At 42.7% G+C, this 17,510-nt stretch overlaps 1 protein-coding gene across 14 annotated transcripts in view; it reads left to right on the top strand.

Moving 5' to 3' along the window:
• Positions 1-13,323, top strand: part of NKTR (natural killer cell triggering receptor) — a 38,027-nt gene extending 24,704 nt beyond the window's left edge. For 6 of the 14 annotated variants that reach the window (XM_021537966.4, XM_085562603.1, XM_021537969.3 and 3 more), the window contains 8 exons: positions 123-275; positions 1,299-1,386; positions 2,769-2,914; positions 3,906-6,842; positions 7,448-7,543; positions 7,672-7,731; positions 9,040-9,138; positions 10,820-13,323. In XM_021537966.4, coding sequence (XP_021393641.3) covers positions 123-275; positions 1,299-1,386; positions 2,769-2,914; positions 3,906-6,842; positions 7,448-7,543; positions 7,672-7,731; positions 9,040-9,138; positions 10,820-10,898 — 3,658 coding nt within the window. In that variant the 3' untranslated portion in view covers positions 10,899-13,323. The remainder of the gene's footprint in view (positions 1-122; positions 276-1,298; positions 1,387-2,768; positions 2,915-3,905; positions 6,843-7,447; positions 7,544-7,671; positions 7,732-9,039; positions 9,139-10,819) is intronic. The other 8 variants (XM_085562612.1, XM_021537967.4, XM_021537971.4 and 5 more) reach the window with 7 other exon arrangements.
• The last annotated feature ends 4,187 nt before the right edge of the window (positions 13,324-17,510 follow it).

Genomic DNA, 17,510 nt, shown 5'->3' with positions numbered 1-17,510 from the left:
GGTTGTGGAACACATTTTGGTTGGTAAGCCAACTTTAAGTTTGATGCATCTTGTCTTGGAATCCAGTTGGACAAGGGATTTTCCCAGCTGTCTGTGATTTCTCACCCTGCTCTTTCCCTTAGCAGCCTTTCTGACAAGAGCGATGTCGCAGACAAAGTCGACCTTAGCACAAAGCGGGACAAGCCCGTGGTACGTCCTGAAGAAATCCCCCCAGTGCCTGAAAATAGATTTTTGCTCAGAAGAGATGTGCCTGTTGTCAATATAGAGCCTGAACCGTAAGGAACTCCAAGCTTCTTATTCTGACTTGCTGAAAACTGTGCATGAAATATTCTTGTTAACGTTGTGTTCCTGGGGCTGCTGACTGACTGCAGTGTCAGAAATGCTGCATGAGGTCATTTCTTTGTCCTTTTTAGTTTCTTTTCCTTGTGACCTGTGCCAGGGGTTTTCAGTGAGATCTCAAGATTATTTCATTGGCCTTTCAGGTGTTAAACTCAATTAAAAACAAATAATGATTAATTTCAGAAGTAACCATGCTATGCAAACCACAGGAAATACTTGATTGCAAGGGAAACTTGGGATTGGGAGAGGTGATTTTTTTGTCTTTCTTAAACTGATGAAAAAACTTTGGTTCAGAATCAATCACCTGGAATTTTGTGACTTAGCAGTGTTTGAGAATAAGAGAAAATATTCTTTTGCTACAAAGGAGGTCACAAATTCACAAAATACTTTTCAATGTTTTTTGTACCTCCACTGTCACATTTCATTCCTTTTGTGACTGAGCTCATCCATTAGAGTGGATTAGCTCTAAAATCAGTGTTGGGTTTGTTTGGTGTTGGTTTTTTATTTTCCCATAATGGTAGTCTCCTGTAAGCCTTTTCTTGGAACATGACTCGCATTCCCAAAAATTTACTCACTGCTTTTGGGGATATTACACAGACTGAAAGGAGCAAAGCTTTAGAACCTGTGAGCTATCCTGAACTGAGATCTTGAAACTCTTCTGTCTATGTTGTCTTCAGGACTTGTGCCCCAAACACAAGCTAACCTCTTGTGACAGTGTTTTGCAAGTTCATTGTTAGCATTAATTTCTGTGTCAAGAGATCAGGCTGCACATTTGGTCGAAACAAATACATGTTGATTTGTCTTTTGTTGCAGAACTCTCTTGCTTTGTTTCTTGAAAAAAACCACTGAATTCTGTCTGAAAATGAATAAGATGATGAATATTTCTCATTTTTAACTTAAACTGATTGTAAGTTGTTTTTTTTTCGCTGTGTAACTTAATTCTTTATTAATTTATGCAGGAAGCTTCTTGATGCTGTGCCAGTTCTGGCTGACCAGAAACCATCAGTCTCTAAATCCGGACGAAAAATTAAAGGAAGAGGCACAATAGTATGTGACAATTTTATTTATTTCTTTATTTCCTCTCTCCCAGAGAAACATCCCTGACTTTGAGCTTTGAATTTCCCGGAGGGCTTTGTATGACACTTTATTTACATGCTGTAGGATCCAGTGTAGAAAGCATTGAAACCTTTTCAGTTAGTTGATTTTATAACACTTCTTTTCCATCCTTCCTGTTACTGTCTTTTAACTTAGATTGTTTGGAGAAAAAAATGCCTAAATGGAATGTTTGGAAATATTTATATCAATGAAGACTTGGGGAAAAATAACTTAAAGTGGAGTGGAATTGGTTTCTGCCAAATATTGGCGTTTCTGTCTTTTTTTTCTCATCATTTTGGCACCCTCTCAGCAAAATTAAAATTTAAAAAAAATGGCATTTAGGGTTGGCAGTTGGAGAAATGCTTTTTTCTTCCATCTCTTATAGTCTTGATTAGCACAGCTTCTGTCCAGGTGAAGTTTGTTGATGTCTTTCAAAATACTTGTTTATAGGTTCCATGAGACTCCAGAGTATAAAATGTGAGAATTAGGGAGGTCCAGGACACCCTGCAATCTTTTAGGCCATTCTTCTGTAAAAGCTGGTTTTTAAGTAGTCATTGCTTCAGCTGAAACAATAGGGAAGCTCAGGTTATCTTGATTTTGTTTTCTAATACAAGAAGGATGTCTTAAAGCCTTCTGTAATTACCTGGATAAATAAATATCTGCATCTTTGTGATTTTACTCTGAGGGACAACGCTTCTCCCCACATTTAACTGCATTCATAAGTGGCTTAAAATAACTGAGCCAAATCCAGATGTGCTTTTATTGAGTCAAGGAGCATCTGATTTCCTCACAGAATTTACCTAAGTGTGTATCCCACTGGGTAATGGAAAAGAATGAGTTAGCAATAGCAGAGTTCTTCTTTCTCTGCTGCACAAGTAGCTCTTGTTGCCTACTTAAATGCTCTGCCTAAGCACAAATTTTTAAATGTGAATCTTCACTGCTCTTTTTTGTGAAAGAGTTTGGGGTTTTTTTGTGTTCAGTTTTTTATTTTTTAATTGCTTTAAAGTGACTTAATCTGGATTCCCATTTCTGAAGAGTTGAACAACAGTAACTTTTGAAACAGGGTTTGTGTTTGCTCCCTCAAACTGTGAAGTGTCTGTCTGATGTGAAACATCTGTGCTTTAAAAGCGAGAGTGGTTTTATCTCCAGTAGTTCTGTTATTCCAAAGGGGAATCTGTGGCCTCTTCCTTGATTCTTCCTTTCATGTTTCCAAAAGCTGGGTAAGCTGCTGGCCTCTCTCAGGCTTTGCAGGATGCTCTATAAGAAGTATAAAAGATGCAGTGGTTGTGTGAGAAAGCCTTTCTTCCTGCAGCTGTGTGTGTTTGCTGTCGCAGCGCTATCACACCCCGCCGCGGTCGCGCTCCTGCTCCGAGTCGGACGATGAGGAGAGCAGCGAGACCCCTCCCCACTGGAAGGAGGAGATGCAGAGGCTGCGGACGTACCGAGCACCCAGCGGGGAGAAGTGGAGCAAAGGAGACAAGTAAGAGCCTCACCACAGCTTTGAGATGTTCCTGGCCTTTGGCAAGGCTTCATTGTAGATGTACCACAGCAGTACCAGGGTGAGAGGAGACGGCCTCAAGTTGTGCCAGGGGAGGTTTAGATTGGGTATTAGGATTTTTTTTTTCACAGAAAACACTGGAGCAGGCTGCTCAGGGAAGCATGAAGCATCCCTAGAAGTGTTCAGAAAATATGTGGATGTGGCACCTGAGGACATGGTTTAATGCTGAACAAGGTGGTGGTGCTTGTGGTTAGACTTGGTGATCTTAAAGGTCTTTTCCAACCTTAAGCATTCAGTGACTTCCTTTTCCTCAAAGTGGATCACATGGTTTCTTTGGAGTAAAACAATCAAATCCACTAAGCCTTTATTGTTGTATATTCTTTCAGCAGTTGCAAACCATGTGGTGGATGGAAGTCAGCTCTCCAGAATTCCTGATGGCTTGATACTAAATATGAATATTTAGTATTATATAATTATGAGAATATATTCTATAAAATTACAGGAGATAAATCTTAAAAGGAAAACTTTAAAATATTGTATGTAACTAGTAGTGCATAATTGTAAATGTTTCTGAATATTCTTTTTTATGTACCGAGATGTTGTAAAACTTGTATTTAAGTGTGGTTTAATGATCCTGTTTTATAGAGGTCAAAGTCCTGTAGACTGAGGTAATTAAGAGCTTAAATCTCTTTACATGGGTCCAAAAATATGCAAAATTTGCTGGTGTTGGTTGATTTATTTCTTAGGGAGAAGTAGCTCTTGATAGTGATGCAATTCTGTGTCTTAAAATGAGTGTAAGGAATTCAAAGCAATTCTCTGATAATAAAGTATGTATGCTAGGGTTTATGTAAACTTACTTAAACTTACAGGGTTTATGTAAACTTACTGAAAATTAAATTCAAAAATACTTGAATTATCGAAAGGTTTTTAAAGATTTTGCACTTAGTCTGGGGTTTCTTTGTTGGTTTTCCAGGTTGAGTGACCCCTGTACAAGCAGATGGGATGAGAGAAGTGCATCCCGGAGATCCAGGTCTTGGTCCCATAACGGTTATGCTGATCTAAGCACTGTGAGATACTCCAGCCATCACAAGAAGCACAGGAAAGAGAAGAAGAAGGTGAAGCATAAAAAGAAATCTAAAAAGCAGAAGCATTTCAAGAAGCACAAGCAAACAAAGAAAAAGAAAACATCAGCCTCATCAGATGTAGAATCCTCTCATTCCTTCCACAGGAGGACAAAATCATCTTGTGATCGTGAGAGGAAATCTCGTTCTTCCTCATTGTCTTCCAGACGTTCATCCAGGAGAGACTGGTCTAAATCTGATAAGGAAGACCAGAGCTTGTCGTCTTTATCAAGCAGAGGGTCTCGATCATACTACAGGTCCAGATCCAGGTCTAGATCTAAATCAAGATCTTACTCCAGAAGAAGTTCTAGATCAAGATCAGCCTCTAAATCATCGCGATCTCGAAGTAGGTCACGGTCAAGTTCTAACCCCAGGCAGCAAAAGACTGTTTCCAATTCTTCACGAAATATTTCAGCACAGTTAAATGACACTAAGCTGACCAAGACTGCTGAGCCTGTCCGAGCAGTGATACTGCCCAGTGACAAGGTTATCGTGCCACCAGTTGTCCCAGAAAATCTTCCTGTCATACCCTTAAGTGACAGTCCCCCACCTTCAAGGTGGAAACCTGGGCAGAAACCTTGGAAGCCATCATATGAGCGAATTCAGGAGATGAAAGCTAAAACAACCCACTTAATCCCCACCCAAACTAATTACAATTTAGTGGTTGTTAAGGAAGCCAACACTTCTTCCTCCTGTCGCAAGCAGGAGAGGAGCTCTGAGAGCGATCGGAGCGGTTATTCCAAAGGCCGCAGCGACAGGAGCTCGGAGAGCTGGCCGAGGTCCAGGAGCCGGTCCTCTCGAAGCCGCTCATACTCAAGATCCTACTCAAGGTCTAGAAGCCCATCAAGCTCGAGGACAAAATCTCCTTCCTCTGGCAGGTCACCATCCCCAAGTAAATACCGCAGTGACAGGTCAGGCTACAGCGAGTCCACGTCTGACTATTCGCTCAGCGATGAGGACAGGCACAGGAACAAAAGGAAATCCACATCCAGTGATCCCAAAGCTCGGGGCCTCAAAGTGAGGCAGGAAACGAGCTCTGAAAGCACTTTGCCTTACACACATCCAAAGGATTACGATGAGTCTTCCCAAGGGTTGAAGGAGAGTGACAGTTTGTCATCCTCAGACTTCTCCTCCGACAGCGAGCGCTCTGCCAAAGCCAAAGCGGTCCAAGAAAAAGAAGGCCGCTTTCCATTAGAAGGGGATGCTGAGAAACAAGATAAAAATAGCTTAAGTTGTGAGAGAGGGGAGGAGAAAGCCAAGGGTGAGCGGGATTCTGATCACTCCAAAAAGAAAGCAGCTAAGGAGAAATGCTCGGAGCAGCCCAGAGGTGGTGCAAAAACCAAACGCAAATCCTACTCAGGTAGCAAATGGGACTCGGAGTCAAACTCTGAAAGAGGAGAGGCAAAGCATAATAGGGGGGATTCCAGACCCTCCTCTGGGAAGGAAGAAGGAGAGGCCACCTCAGGGTCTGACACGGAGCTTAGTGTTACCAAAAGGATAAAAAAACAATCCAATTCCTCAGAGGGCTTTTTGGGTTCTGACTGCGCATGGAAGACAAGCAAACAGTTGTCATCTTCTGAATCTGAGAGTTCTTGTTCCAGCTCAGCAGACACTCGAGGCAAGTTGAAAAAACACAAACATGGGTGGAAAAAGACTCCTAAAAAATCACATTCCAAAAAAGCAAAAGAAAAATCTAAAGGGAAAAAGGAGAAAAAACACAAAGTCCAGAAAAGAAAAGAAATGTTTCACTGGCAGCCCCCCCTTGAGTTTGGGGAAGAAGAGGATGATGAGATAAATGAAAAGCCGGTTACCAAGGATGATAAAAAAGAAAAGCAGCTTAGCAGGGACATAAAGGATAAAAAACAAGTTTATGAAAAGGATGAAACAGTCACAGATAAAATGGGAAATGGTGAAAAGTCATGTGTGAATGAAAACCTTTTAGATAAAAACACCACATGTGGGGCCTCGCCAGATCGCAGCAACCTTAATAAAGAGCCCATTGAAGCAAGCACTTCAACTGGTATTTTAAACTCAGGAATAAACGTGGTTGCCTGCAAGAGTGAGATTAAGCAAGCTGAAGAAAATAACCAGAATGGGCTGGAAGATGTTATTCAGACAGATGACAACATGGAGATTTGTACTCCGGATCGTAACTCGCCGGGGAAGGTGGATGTGGATGTTTTGTCTCCTGTCGTTCTCACTGCTAAACCTTTAAGTGCTAGTGTAAAAAAAGACTTACAGGTTGAGACCCCTGAGCAAGATGCTGTCAAACTGGGAAACAACATAAGAGACTTTATTAATACTAAAGAAGAAAAAGAAACGGGAAGGCAAGAAAATAACTCTGCTCCTGTGTCTGGTGCTAAAGACTGTAGTTTAAAAGGTGAAAATTCTGAAAATACACCAAGCAATATGATAGACAATAAATGGAAGCCTTTGCAAGGTGTTGGTAACTTGAAACCACCAACAATCAGTATGACCATGGAGGTTAAAAATGTAGCATCAGCACCAGAACCTAAACCAGCAGGTCTAAGAATTGAAATAAAAGCAAAAAATAAAGTAAGGCCTGGGTCTCTCTTTGATGAAGTGAGGAAAACAGCCCGGCTAAATCGTCGGCCAAGGAACCAAGAAAGCTCCAGTGAGGAGGAGTCTCCAAGCAGAGATGACAACAGCCCTTCCAGGAGTCTCAGCAGGTCACGAAGTAAATCTGAGTCTAAATCCAGACACAGAACAAGGTCCATATCCTACAGTCACTCGAGAAGTCGATCCCGAAGTTCTACATATTCATATAGGTGAGAAGCCTGTGCTGCTCCACAACCAGCCCTGGTAAATTTAATGTTCTGATAATTTCAAGGAATGCTTTTCAGGTTGTGTTTTTTTTTGTTTTTTAACAGCGCTGTGTTACAGAACCACAGAGGGGTTTGGGTTGGAAGGGACCCTAAAGACCATCCAGTGCCACCCCCTGCCATGGCAGGGACACCTCCCACTGTCCAGGCTGCTCCAAGCCCTGTCCAGCCTGGCCTTGGCCACTGCCAGGGATCCTGGGGCAACCACAGCTGCTCTGGGCAACTTGTGTCAGTGTGAAGTGTCCTCTTTGTCCTGTCCCTTCATGCCTTGTCCCCAGTCCCTCTCCAGCTCTCCTGGATCCCCTTTAGGTCCTGGAAGGGGCTCTGAGCTCTTCCTGGAGCATTTTCCTCTCCGAGGGAACATTCCCAGCTCTCCCAGCCTGGCTCCAGAGCAGTGGGGCTCCAGCCCTTGGATTAACTCAGTGGCTGTATCACCCAGCAAGTATGGAATAAATATTTAGCTAGAAAGCTAAAGATTCATAACTTCTTCTGGTTCCCATTTTCTGCTGCTCTTCTCCTCAGCTGTGTTCTCTTGGTGTCCTTGGTTGTAGGTCCAGGAGCTACTCGAGGAGCCGGAGCCGGGGCTGGTACAGCAGAGATCGCTCCAGGAGCCGGAGTAGTTCCTACCACAGTTACAAGAGCCGTAGGTGAGTTCAGCCAGCTGGAGACGGTGCCAAAGGTGTTCTCCTCCTCTTGTTCCCCCTCTCCCCCTGCCCTCTTCAGCACTTTTGGTTTCTGTTGACTAAAAACCCCTCTGTGGTTTTGATTTTGTCAGTCGGAGCTACAGCAGGAGCCGATCCAGGAGCAGTTCCTATGGTCACCACAGTCGATCCAGGTATGGATTTGATGCCTTGTGAAGGCTGACCTAGAACAGAGCTAAAGAATAAAGCAGGGATTTATTAGAAGGATCTCCCCCATGGATCCACCTTGGGCAGCACCAGAGCCCAGCCAGGGCTGCACCCAAATGACCCAAAATGGTCCCAAAATGCACGAGCGCTCCCGGGGCTCTCCCTGGGATCAGTTCTGCTCCATTGGCACCTTGGAGTTCATTGTCCCATTCCAGCTCCAGCCCATCAGTCCCACCCTGCTTGTTTTTCTCTCTCCAGCCCACGCTGTTTGTGCTCCTGGGCTGAGGTTTGGATCATTTGTCCTTGGTGCCCAGCTGGAGCAGGAATTGTTTTGTCTCCCTGCTCTGTGCACAGAGCTCAGCATCCCCTGATATGAAGCTCAGACCCACACACTAAAGCAGCTCAGAAACTGAAAATAGAAGAGCTGAAACCTGAGGCATCAGATTGTCCTTTTATACAATCTCTGCAAGAACTGTGCTGCCCATCAAATCATCTTGGTATAAGTCTACTTTTATTTACATTTCTTTAAAATATACTTTATTATATAATTATTGTATATTATACTATTATATATCATACATACTACCTATTTTATTATGCATACTGTAATACAAATGCATATCTAAATACATACTTATTTGTAAAAATACTTTTTAGGATTACTTTTATCTCATAGAATCCCAGAATGGTTTGGGTTAGACAGGACCTTAAAGATGATCCAGTCCCCTGCCATGGGCAGGGACACCCTCCCCTAGACCAGGGTGCTCCGAGCCCCATCCAGCCTGGCCTTGGACAATTCCAAGCATCTGTAGTACTTAAAACTATTATTATAGTATCATACTGGCAACTTGAATCAAAGCAAAATGAACACAAGACACTTTCAAAAGCTGAAAATAACCAAACCATCCTGGCATTACAGTTGCAGGTAATGCCATAAGTAGTAGTAAACACATTTGCTTTTGTTTTTTTTAAATAAAATTGAGTGATAAATGGAATCACTTGGCTTGCTTTCAGAAGTATCAGCAAACAAGAATTTTACCAGGGAAGAAAAGAGACAACATGAAATTTTATAAATGCTTAGTATGTCCTTCCTAATAAAATTGAGATTTTTAGTGTTACTTTGAAGAATGTTGTGTTGAAACCTCTATAAAGTGTAGAATTGTTTACCACATCCTCGACAATAATTTCTATACAGCCCCTCATATATCTATATAAATATCCTTTAAACCAGCATATAAAACAGCACTTTAGAGCAGAAATTGTGAATTCAGTATTAATTTCCCCACCCTTTAAAGCAGGTCCTACAGCTATGACAGTTACTACAGCAGGAGTCGGAGCAGGAGCAAGAGGAGCGACAGCTACCGGAGATCTCGGAGCTACGACCGGAGATCCAGGTGGGTCTGACCCTGCTCTGGTGCACAAGGATTTGCTGAACACAAACAGAGGATGTTTAACAAGGCCAGACTGCTGCTTCTTCCCCATAAGAATAAGAAATACACTCAGGAAAAGTAATAATTCAAAGCAAATTCTAATGAAAATCAGAACGTGCGTGTGAAAGAGGAAGGTGGAAGTTCTGACTTTCCAAATACGAGGATGGGGAAGCAACCAGGATAAGGAAAAGTTGATTTCCATATCATTGTATCTATGCATTCAAAATTAGCACCTTTTCCCAGGGAAATGATGAAGTCCCCATCCCTGGAAGTGTTAAAAACTTGTGGAAAAGGCATTGAGGACATGGTTTAATAGTGAAGACAGTGAGGCTGGGTAAACTGTGATCTCAAAGGTCTTTGCCAACCTTAATGTTTCTATGATTTATACTTTTTTTGTAATGATATCAAATGTTTCTTAAAACCCACATAGCTGACAAGATTTAACTCAAGTGCTCTGTTATGGATTAAAAGCTGCCTGGTATGCAGGGAATTCCAGTGGATGGTAAATTCTTTTTGGTTATGCTGCAGAAGTGGATCTGAAACAATCTGGAAGGGAAATTAAAAGTTTTGCTGGAACCTAGATTTGATTTTTAACTTCATGGAATGTATTTTGAAAGAATATTTTTACTTGCAAATCTCATGTGTGTAGAATAACTTTTAATTTCCTCAGTCCAGGGGATTTATATGAATGTAAGTGAGCACATTTCACAGAGATCAGAGATATGGAGAGTTGTAGATACATCTAATATCGCTGATGATTTGTTTCATACCTTTTAATATGCCCCCTATTAGTAATAAATCAGGTTTCTAAGACTACTGTACATTTTCATCCTCTTTACATATGAATTTTTTCACAGCTTTATACTAACTATAAATGGACTTTGCTCTCACCCATTTGCACAAGACAACTGTCATCTGTTTTGGAGGGAAAATTAATGAGATTTAATGAAGAATGTGAAAATAAACTTAAAAATCATTGCTTTATTATGTTGAGGAGCTTCATTGTGGGATTAGGAAATGCTCACCTTTCACTTAGAAAGTTTCCCTTACAGGCAGGAGGCTGGAAAATCTCTGAAAGCTTGTTCTGTGTAATTTGAACGTGTCCTGTGGCTTCTCTGAAACCATCTGGGCTCTGTGTTGATATTTGGCCAGGTGCTGAGCTTGGAATTTGTCTGGAGGAGCCAAAACATTTTAAATACAATTTCCACACTGCAGACACACAAACACACTTCTGTTGTGGTTATGGGGCCTAAGTTTTAAGACCCTCCTTCAAACAAGAAAATAAAATATATGAGTCAAGGATTTGTGAAATTATCCTAGTTGAGAAATGCTTTCATTGTAAGATTCCACTTGTTAGAATACACTTCTCACTCAGCTTAATTAGCTTTTATCAAAACATTCATTTTGGATGGTTTTTAGCTGTAACAGAGAAAGCAAGATGTTACAAACAGTTTAAGTTAGAGTTTTCATCATACAAATTTAATTATTATTTCCATTTTGAGTATCTTTTAATGAATCCTTCACTTCCAAGAAATACAATCCTGTAAAAGACTGGTGTGTTTTCTTATCTATGACAATTTTTTGACATGATGCAATTTTGAATTTGAGCAGCTTTGGGGTATTTAAATCTTTTTTCTCCTTGCAGGTCCTACGGCTCCGACAGTGACAGCGATCGCAGCTACTCCAACAACAGGAGCCCCAGTGAGAGCAGCAGATACAGTTGAGAAAGTTCCTTTGAGGATGGAAACTCTATTCCAGAATTATTTCAGTGTTATATTCAAAAAAACTCTTCTGACAGTGTCACAAGTGAAGGTTGTTTGCTGAATTAGCTGAAACTTTCCCGTTTAACAGTGAACTCAACTCTGCTTACAGAGAGAAGGACTGAGCTCGACAGCTGATGTTATTTTTTATTTTTTTTATGTCAAATGCAACTTTTACAAAGTAATAATAAAAAACCCCACTTTGGTTTCCTTGAATCAGCTTTTCCAAGCCATGAATTACACTTAGGTGAATTGCTGCTGCCACTTTTTGGGTGCAGCAGTCAGGACTGTCTTCAAGTCTGTTTATAAACACCTTAGGAAAGATGTGCTAGCAACTATTAAACTGTGAAGTCAATTTCTTAAAAAGGCTGCCATTTCTAGTTGAAAATGCTTTTTTATTGCTGGAAGCTGTTTCCAGTCTGTCTTGATTGTTGATTATTGCATTCTGTACAGGATATAGATGAGGAAAACAAAGCCTGCCACTCTGTCTTAATCCCTCTGAACTGTGAGGATGTTCTGGAATTCTGCTGGAAAAGGTGAGCTGATGCCCAGTGGGAATTGTCAAACTGACAAACAGTGAGCAAAAGTGTGATGAGTGAGTTTGGAGCTTTTTATCCAACTTGTCTAAACTTTTTATGTTTAAAAGAGGAATTTTGTGATAAACAGCAATGTCCTTCAGAGACTAAAAAAGTGTTTCTAAACACTTCCTGACTTTGATTTCAGTTCCTATTACAGTGCTTGGCATCCTTCAACACATTTTGAATGTTGTAAACCTGAGTGTTTAATGAGTTTGTCCAAAGCACTCTCTCAAACACTGACATGATAATTTTTTTGAGAAAACCAGCCATAAAGGTTCCTTTATAAAACCTTCTTTATGAAAGCTCTGTATCCCATTCACCATAGGGAATATCAGATACTGCTATTGCAGATACTGAACTATATCTTGTTAAAGCAGGACTAGAAAAATCCTGGGATGCCTCATAAAAAGCATGGACAATACTTTCAAAGTAAAGTTTAGTATCAAAAATTACTCTTAGGTTACAGGTAAATGGCTTGCAAAAAAATAGATTCAAGCTGAAGACTATTGAGTAGTTCTTGCAATATTCTGACTGGGTTGATTTTAAATAATCTGTAAAGTTGTTTTCGTTTTTGTTTTTTTCTGGGGAGTTTAGAAAGTTGTGTACTGAAAAAAAAATCAGATTTTTTTTAATGGCATAATGTAACCTGAAAATTGAGGTCTGTGGTGACAAAAATGTGGTTTGATTAGAGCTAAGGAGCACTGTTGTACCATAACAGTTTCCATTCCTGATTTTCTGTAATATATGGAGATGCTATCTTTTGCTCATTTTCAAATATTGGAAATTATTTTTCTTAATCTCATCAGGATCCAATAGCTTTAAAAATTAAAAGTGGTAATTTCTTGCTGAGGCATCAATTTCTTCTTTCTTTGATTGAATTAAGCTCCCCCAAATTTGATGATTTTTTGGTACATTTATGAAAAGCAAGTTCAAAGGGAGATGGTGATTATTTCCTCCATTTCTGTCCACCCACAGCACATTCCTGAAATCAAATTGGCCATGGAGGTTTTTCACTTTTCTAGAAGTACCCAAAACTCTGCTCTTCCCCCTTTCCTGTACTTGAGAGTTTAGTGACAAAGTGTGTGCATGCAACCTTTCCACCCTTTGGTAAACTTCAGCTTTTTAGCATTAAATACATTTCATACCCAAGTCAGAATACATTTACAAACCTGTTTCTAACAGCAGCAGCCATCTCAGAGTCCTAAGCAGATATTTCAGTGATATTTGTTGTAGTTTCATCATTTTCAGAACAATTGTAACTTGCTTTTTTTTTTTCCCTTACTAAGAAAATAGAACTTGAGGGTTCATGGTGTTACAAAACATACAAATATAACCAGTACTGTTCAATACTTGTTAATGAAAATACTGCTCCAGGATCAGATTTTTATCATATTTCAAATCTGATTTGACTTTTTAAGGCCAGGAAAAGGTGATAGAAATGTGGTCAAACGGTTAACTGTAATTATCAAAAATTACTGCACTGTCACTAAAGTCTTTCATATCTTTAGTCACAGATTTATAAAGAAATTCCATCAGGTAGAGGAAGGTTGGGGAGGGGTTAAGGGAAAGGTTGGGGGTATTTTTGCTTAGTGAAATCTGTTAAATTGTGCTTCAGATGGAAAATGTCCCCCTGAGCTGGTTTTCTAATGCTGCTCTATGTTTTTGCAATTTTGTTATTCCAAAGTAGTTGCTGTTTGTAAAATAAACTTTTGTACATATCTGCAAATGCCTTTTTCTCTATATCTGGAAAAATCTGTGGTGCTGCTTGAAGAAAACAGGCAGGAAAATTAAAAATACACTTTCAGAATCCACTTTTGTCCCTTGTAAGACTCAAACACAAATTTGCTTTTCCTTTTCTTGACCTACATAGGGGAATGATTCCTCAGCAGGACTCTGGGTTTACATAATAGTCATTGGAGGAACAAATATTTTGAAATTTCCGAGTGATTTGAGGCCTCACCATTTCCTCGAGATCGCTAAAAGGTTCCTCTTCTTGGTGAAAAGAAATAACAGATCTCCACAGAAATCTGGGAATGGCTGAGCTAATCCACTCTGTTAAATCTTCTTTCCCAGATCATTTGCTCAGCATATTGGAAATGTGCTGTTAGCCCGTGGCAGCAGAGGTGGGGGCTTGCAGACTGATCCACCAGTCCTTCAGACCTTCTGTTCCACAGGAACTGGATTCCAGTGGGAATACTGCCTTTGGCATGAGGGAGAGGATGTGAGGAGGTGGTTCCTTGGTGTTTGAGGTCTGGAAAACCTGGCACTGCCTGACCTTGGAGGGGGAGTGGCACCACCACAGAGCAGATAAAACAGTGAGTGTTGGAGAAGCTCTTGTGTCACGGCAGCATAAACCAGCTTGTCAGGGAATTACTTGGTTGGAGGGACCTAAAAGGGATCTTAAAGCCCATCCAGTGCCACCCCTGCCATGGGCAGGGACACCTTCCACTGTCCCAGGCTGCTCCAAGCCCCATCAAGCCTGGCCTTGGACATTCCAGGGGTCCAAGGACAACCCCAGCTTCTCTAGGAGACCCGTGCCATTGCAGAGAAAATTGGGAATTTCTTCCTGTTGTCTCATCTAACCCAGTTCTCTCTGTTTGAAGCCATTCCCTGTCTCCTGTCCCTCCATCCCTTGTCCTCTCCTTGTCCCTTTAAGCCCTTCAAGGAGCTCTGAGCTCTCCCTGGAGTCTTCTCTTTTCCAGGTGAACATTCCCAGCTCTCTCAGCCTTTGGAACATTCCCATGGCCTCTTCTGGCCCTGCTGCAGCTCCAGGTCCTTCCAGTCCGGTGACCCCAGAGCTGGACACAGCCCAGCAGGGTGGGGTACAGTTCCCTCCCCAGCAGGGTATTAGAAGTAGTCACCTGTCGGAATCTGTGGTATTGATGATTCTGGGATTGTAGAAAGTCTCTGTCTGTCAGCCCCGCTGCCAAAGCAGAAGCCATAATTGGTCTGTGCTGGTTTCCAGGTTGTTTATTCTGTTGATCTCTCACATGTTCTGCTGCCCTGCCCAGCTCTGTCCTGCAGGGCAGCGTGTGGGGCTCTGCCCTCAGTGGGATGTGACAAACATTAAATACCAGAAACTCCCTGGGCTGCATTTACAAGAACGTGCCAATATCTGTCACCTACGTTGGACAGTGTGTCCCCAGCCTGAACCAACAGAAAAATGCCAACACCACAGTGAGACATGGAGGGCATGAAGAAGGAGAAAAAGGACAAGGCACACCCAATTTCCTCCATCTTGTCCCCTTTGGACCCCTCATCTAGAACCCTAAAATTTGACTTTATCACCTGTGCCACACTTAATTATTACTCATATCAAACACTCAGAGTTGGTAATTCATCCTGTAAGACTGAAAAATCTTTTCCATGGACAGAGATCACAGCCAGTGTCTCTGGGGGCTCTGTCCAGGGGAGTTCCTGACCCTGCCAGGGTCCCAGACCTGCCAGGGCAGCCAGAGGGAAGCCCTGGATTGCCGCAGTCACAAACCTTTCTTTCAAGAACACAATGATTTTGATGCTTCCAGAGCCGTGTTCCCTGCAGGAATCCATGCTGGGGATCCCAGGGTTTCTCTCAAGTGCTGCTGCTGCTGTGGAGGTCACGCTGTCACCTTGAGCTGGCTCTGACAGCAGGGCTGGAGTAGTGCTGGGTAAAAATAGAGTGGTGACACCCAGGCATGGACTGCTCAGGAGTGAAACAGGTCTGAAATCTTCAATGAAGTGAAATTAATGCTCAATTAGGAGTGATTGCATCAAGAACAAAAGTTCTAAGCAAGGTTTGATGTGCAGGTCTGGTTGTTTTGGGAATAGGTTCTGTGCAGGGTATTGTGGAGTGGCTCTGTCTCCAGTTGCAGGTGAGTGCCTTGTCTCAAATAAGACAACATTAAATGAACCATCTGCCCCTCCAAGAACTGCTTATAAATCCCAGATTTACAAAGGCACAGCATAAACACACTTTTCCCTGCACTCTCTATGCCAAGAGATTCCCTTCCCACTCTATCACTTCCAAACAAGGGCTATTTGTCCTCGACCTCGAGGGGAAGGAGCATTCCCAGTGCTCCTCCCGAGGATCCCTGGGTCTGTGGCAGTGGATTAAATTCCTCTTCTGGCTTTGTGTGGTTCCTGATGATCCCACTCAGTTCAGAGCAGAGGTTGGATGACCTTGGGCTGCACCCTGGAATCCCATCTGCTGTCATTCCCACATGGAATGCTGCCTGGGGTTTAAATCAGGAGGAGATCGAGCTCTGCGTGCCCCACCCCTGCTTCACATCCATGTAAATAATTCTTTTTTAGGTGGTGGTGAAACAGGAATTATTTTCCACCTGATACATTAAAACTGCTTACAAATCATCTGAACAACTAGATAGACCCAGGCCTGAATTTAATCATATCCATGTAATCCCTGGGAAGTAGATGGGATTGCATGAGTGAAATCAGAGGGCCTGATTTGGGGCAGATTTGGGGAGGTTTTTTTAACTAAGATAATAAATTTGTGCATGGTGGATGCACAAAGAAGGGATTTGCATTAATTTGGGATTAATTGATATTTCTGCTGTGTATCTGTCCTTGCAAGAATGGGGTGCAGCCCAGGGAAAGTGATGTCCTTATCCCAGGGATTCTCTGACTTTGCACCTGGAATTCTGGGTGCAATGCTGGGCCCCTCACCACGAGAAACATCGAGAGGCTGGAGCGTGTCCAGGGAAGGGAAAGGAACTGGGGAAGGGGCTGGAGCACCAGGAGAGGCTGAGGGAGCTGGGAAGGGGCTGAGCCTGGAGAAAAGGGGGATCAGGGGGGACCCTGTGGCTCTGCACAGCTCCTGACAGGAGGGGACAGCCACTCTGCTCCAGGGAACAGGGACTGGAGAGGAACGGCCTCAAGCTGAGCCAGGGGAGTTTGGATTTGATATCAGGAAAAATTTCTTCACAGAAAGGGTGGTCAGGCATGGGAAGAGGCTGCCCAGGGCAGTGGTGGAACCACCATCGCTGGAAGCTCTCAAAACACGTGTGGATGTGGCACTTGGGGACAGGGTTTGTGGTGAACACGGCAGTGTTGGGGTAATGGTTGGACTCGTTCTTGGAGCTCTTTTCCAACCTTAAAGGACTTTGTGATTCTGGCACGGAGAGTTCTGAGTTCCACACAGCTTGTGAACACTTGTAGCTTCCCCTCTGCCATTATGTCCCTATCCTGGCCTCAGGCTGCAAAATTCCTTAATTAATTCCTGCAGACAGGAAGGGGCTGCCCTCCCTCTTGGGGTTGCTTTTTCTCACAGCTCATGGTGCACCCTGTAAGGGAGGATGATGAAGATCCTTCCCCTCTCCTTGGTGCTGTGTCCACCCACTTGGGCAGCATCCACATTACTTTATCCCAATGAATTTTGGCAAATGAAAATGATGCCTCAGGTTTTAGATTTTATATTTTCAGATTCGGTGCTGCTTCAGTGTGTGGGTCTGAGCTTCATATGAGGGGATGTGAGCTCTGTGCACAGAGCAGGGAGACAAAACAATTCCTGCTCCAGCTGGGCACCAAGGACAAATGATCCAAACCTCAGCCCAGGAGCACAAACAGCGTGGGCTGGAGAGAGAAAAACAAGCAGGATGGGACTGATGGGCTGGAGCTGGAATGGGACAATGAACTCCAAGGTGCCAATGGAGCAGAACTGATCCCAGGGAGAGCCCCGGGAGCGCTCGTGCATTTTGGGACCATTTTGGGTCATTTGGGTGCAGCCCTGGCTGGGCTCTGGTGCTGCCCAAGGTGGATCCATTGAAGCTTTTTAACAAATCCCTGCTTTATTCTTTAGCTCTGTCTATTTTCTGTTCTAGGTCAGCCTGCACAAGGCACCAAAAAAGCATGGGGAGGTTTGGGAAGGTCCTTGTGAAGGGGAGAGGGCAAGGATTGCTGCACTTCCAGAAGAAACACCTGCTCTTGGGAATGTGAGGTGAAGCAGCCAGCAGAGCTTCGTGGGCCTTCAGAAGCAGGAGTTTTGATAAAAAATGAGAATGAA

This window comes from Lonchura striata, chromosome 2 (genome assembly GCF_050655825.1).
Source record: "Lonchura striata isolate lonStrDom1 chromosome 2, ASM5065582v1, whole genome shotgun sequence".
NCBI lineage: Eukaryota > Metazoa > Chordata > Aves > Passeriformes > Estrildidae > Lonchura > Lonchura striata.
The sequence above is the reverse complement of the archived record's forward strand: the minus strand, read 5'-3'. Positions and strand labels throughout refer to the sequence as shown.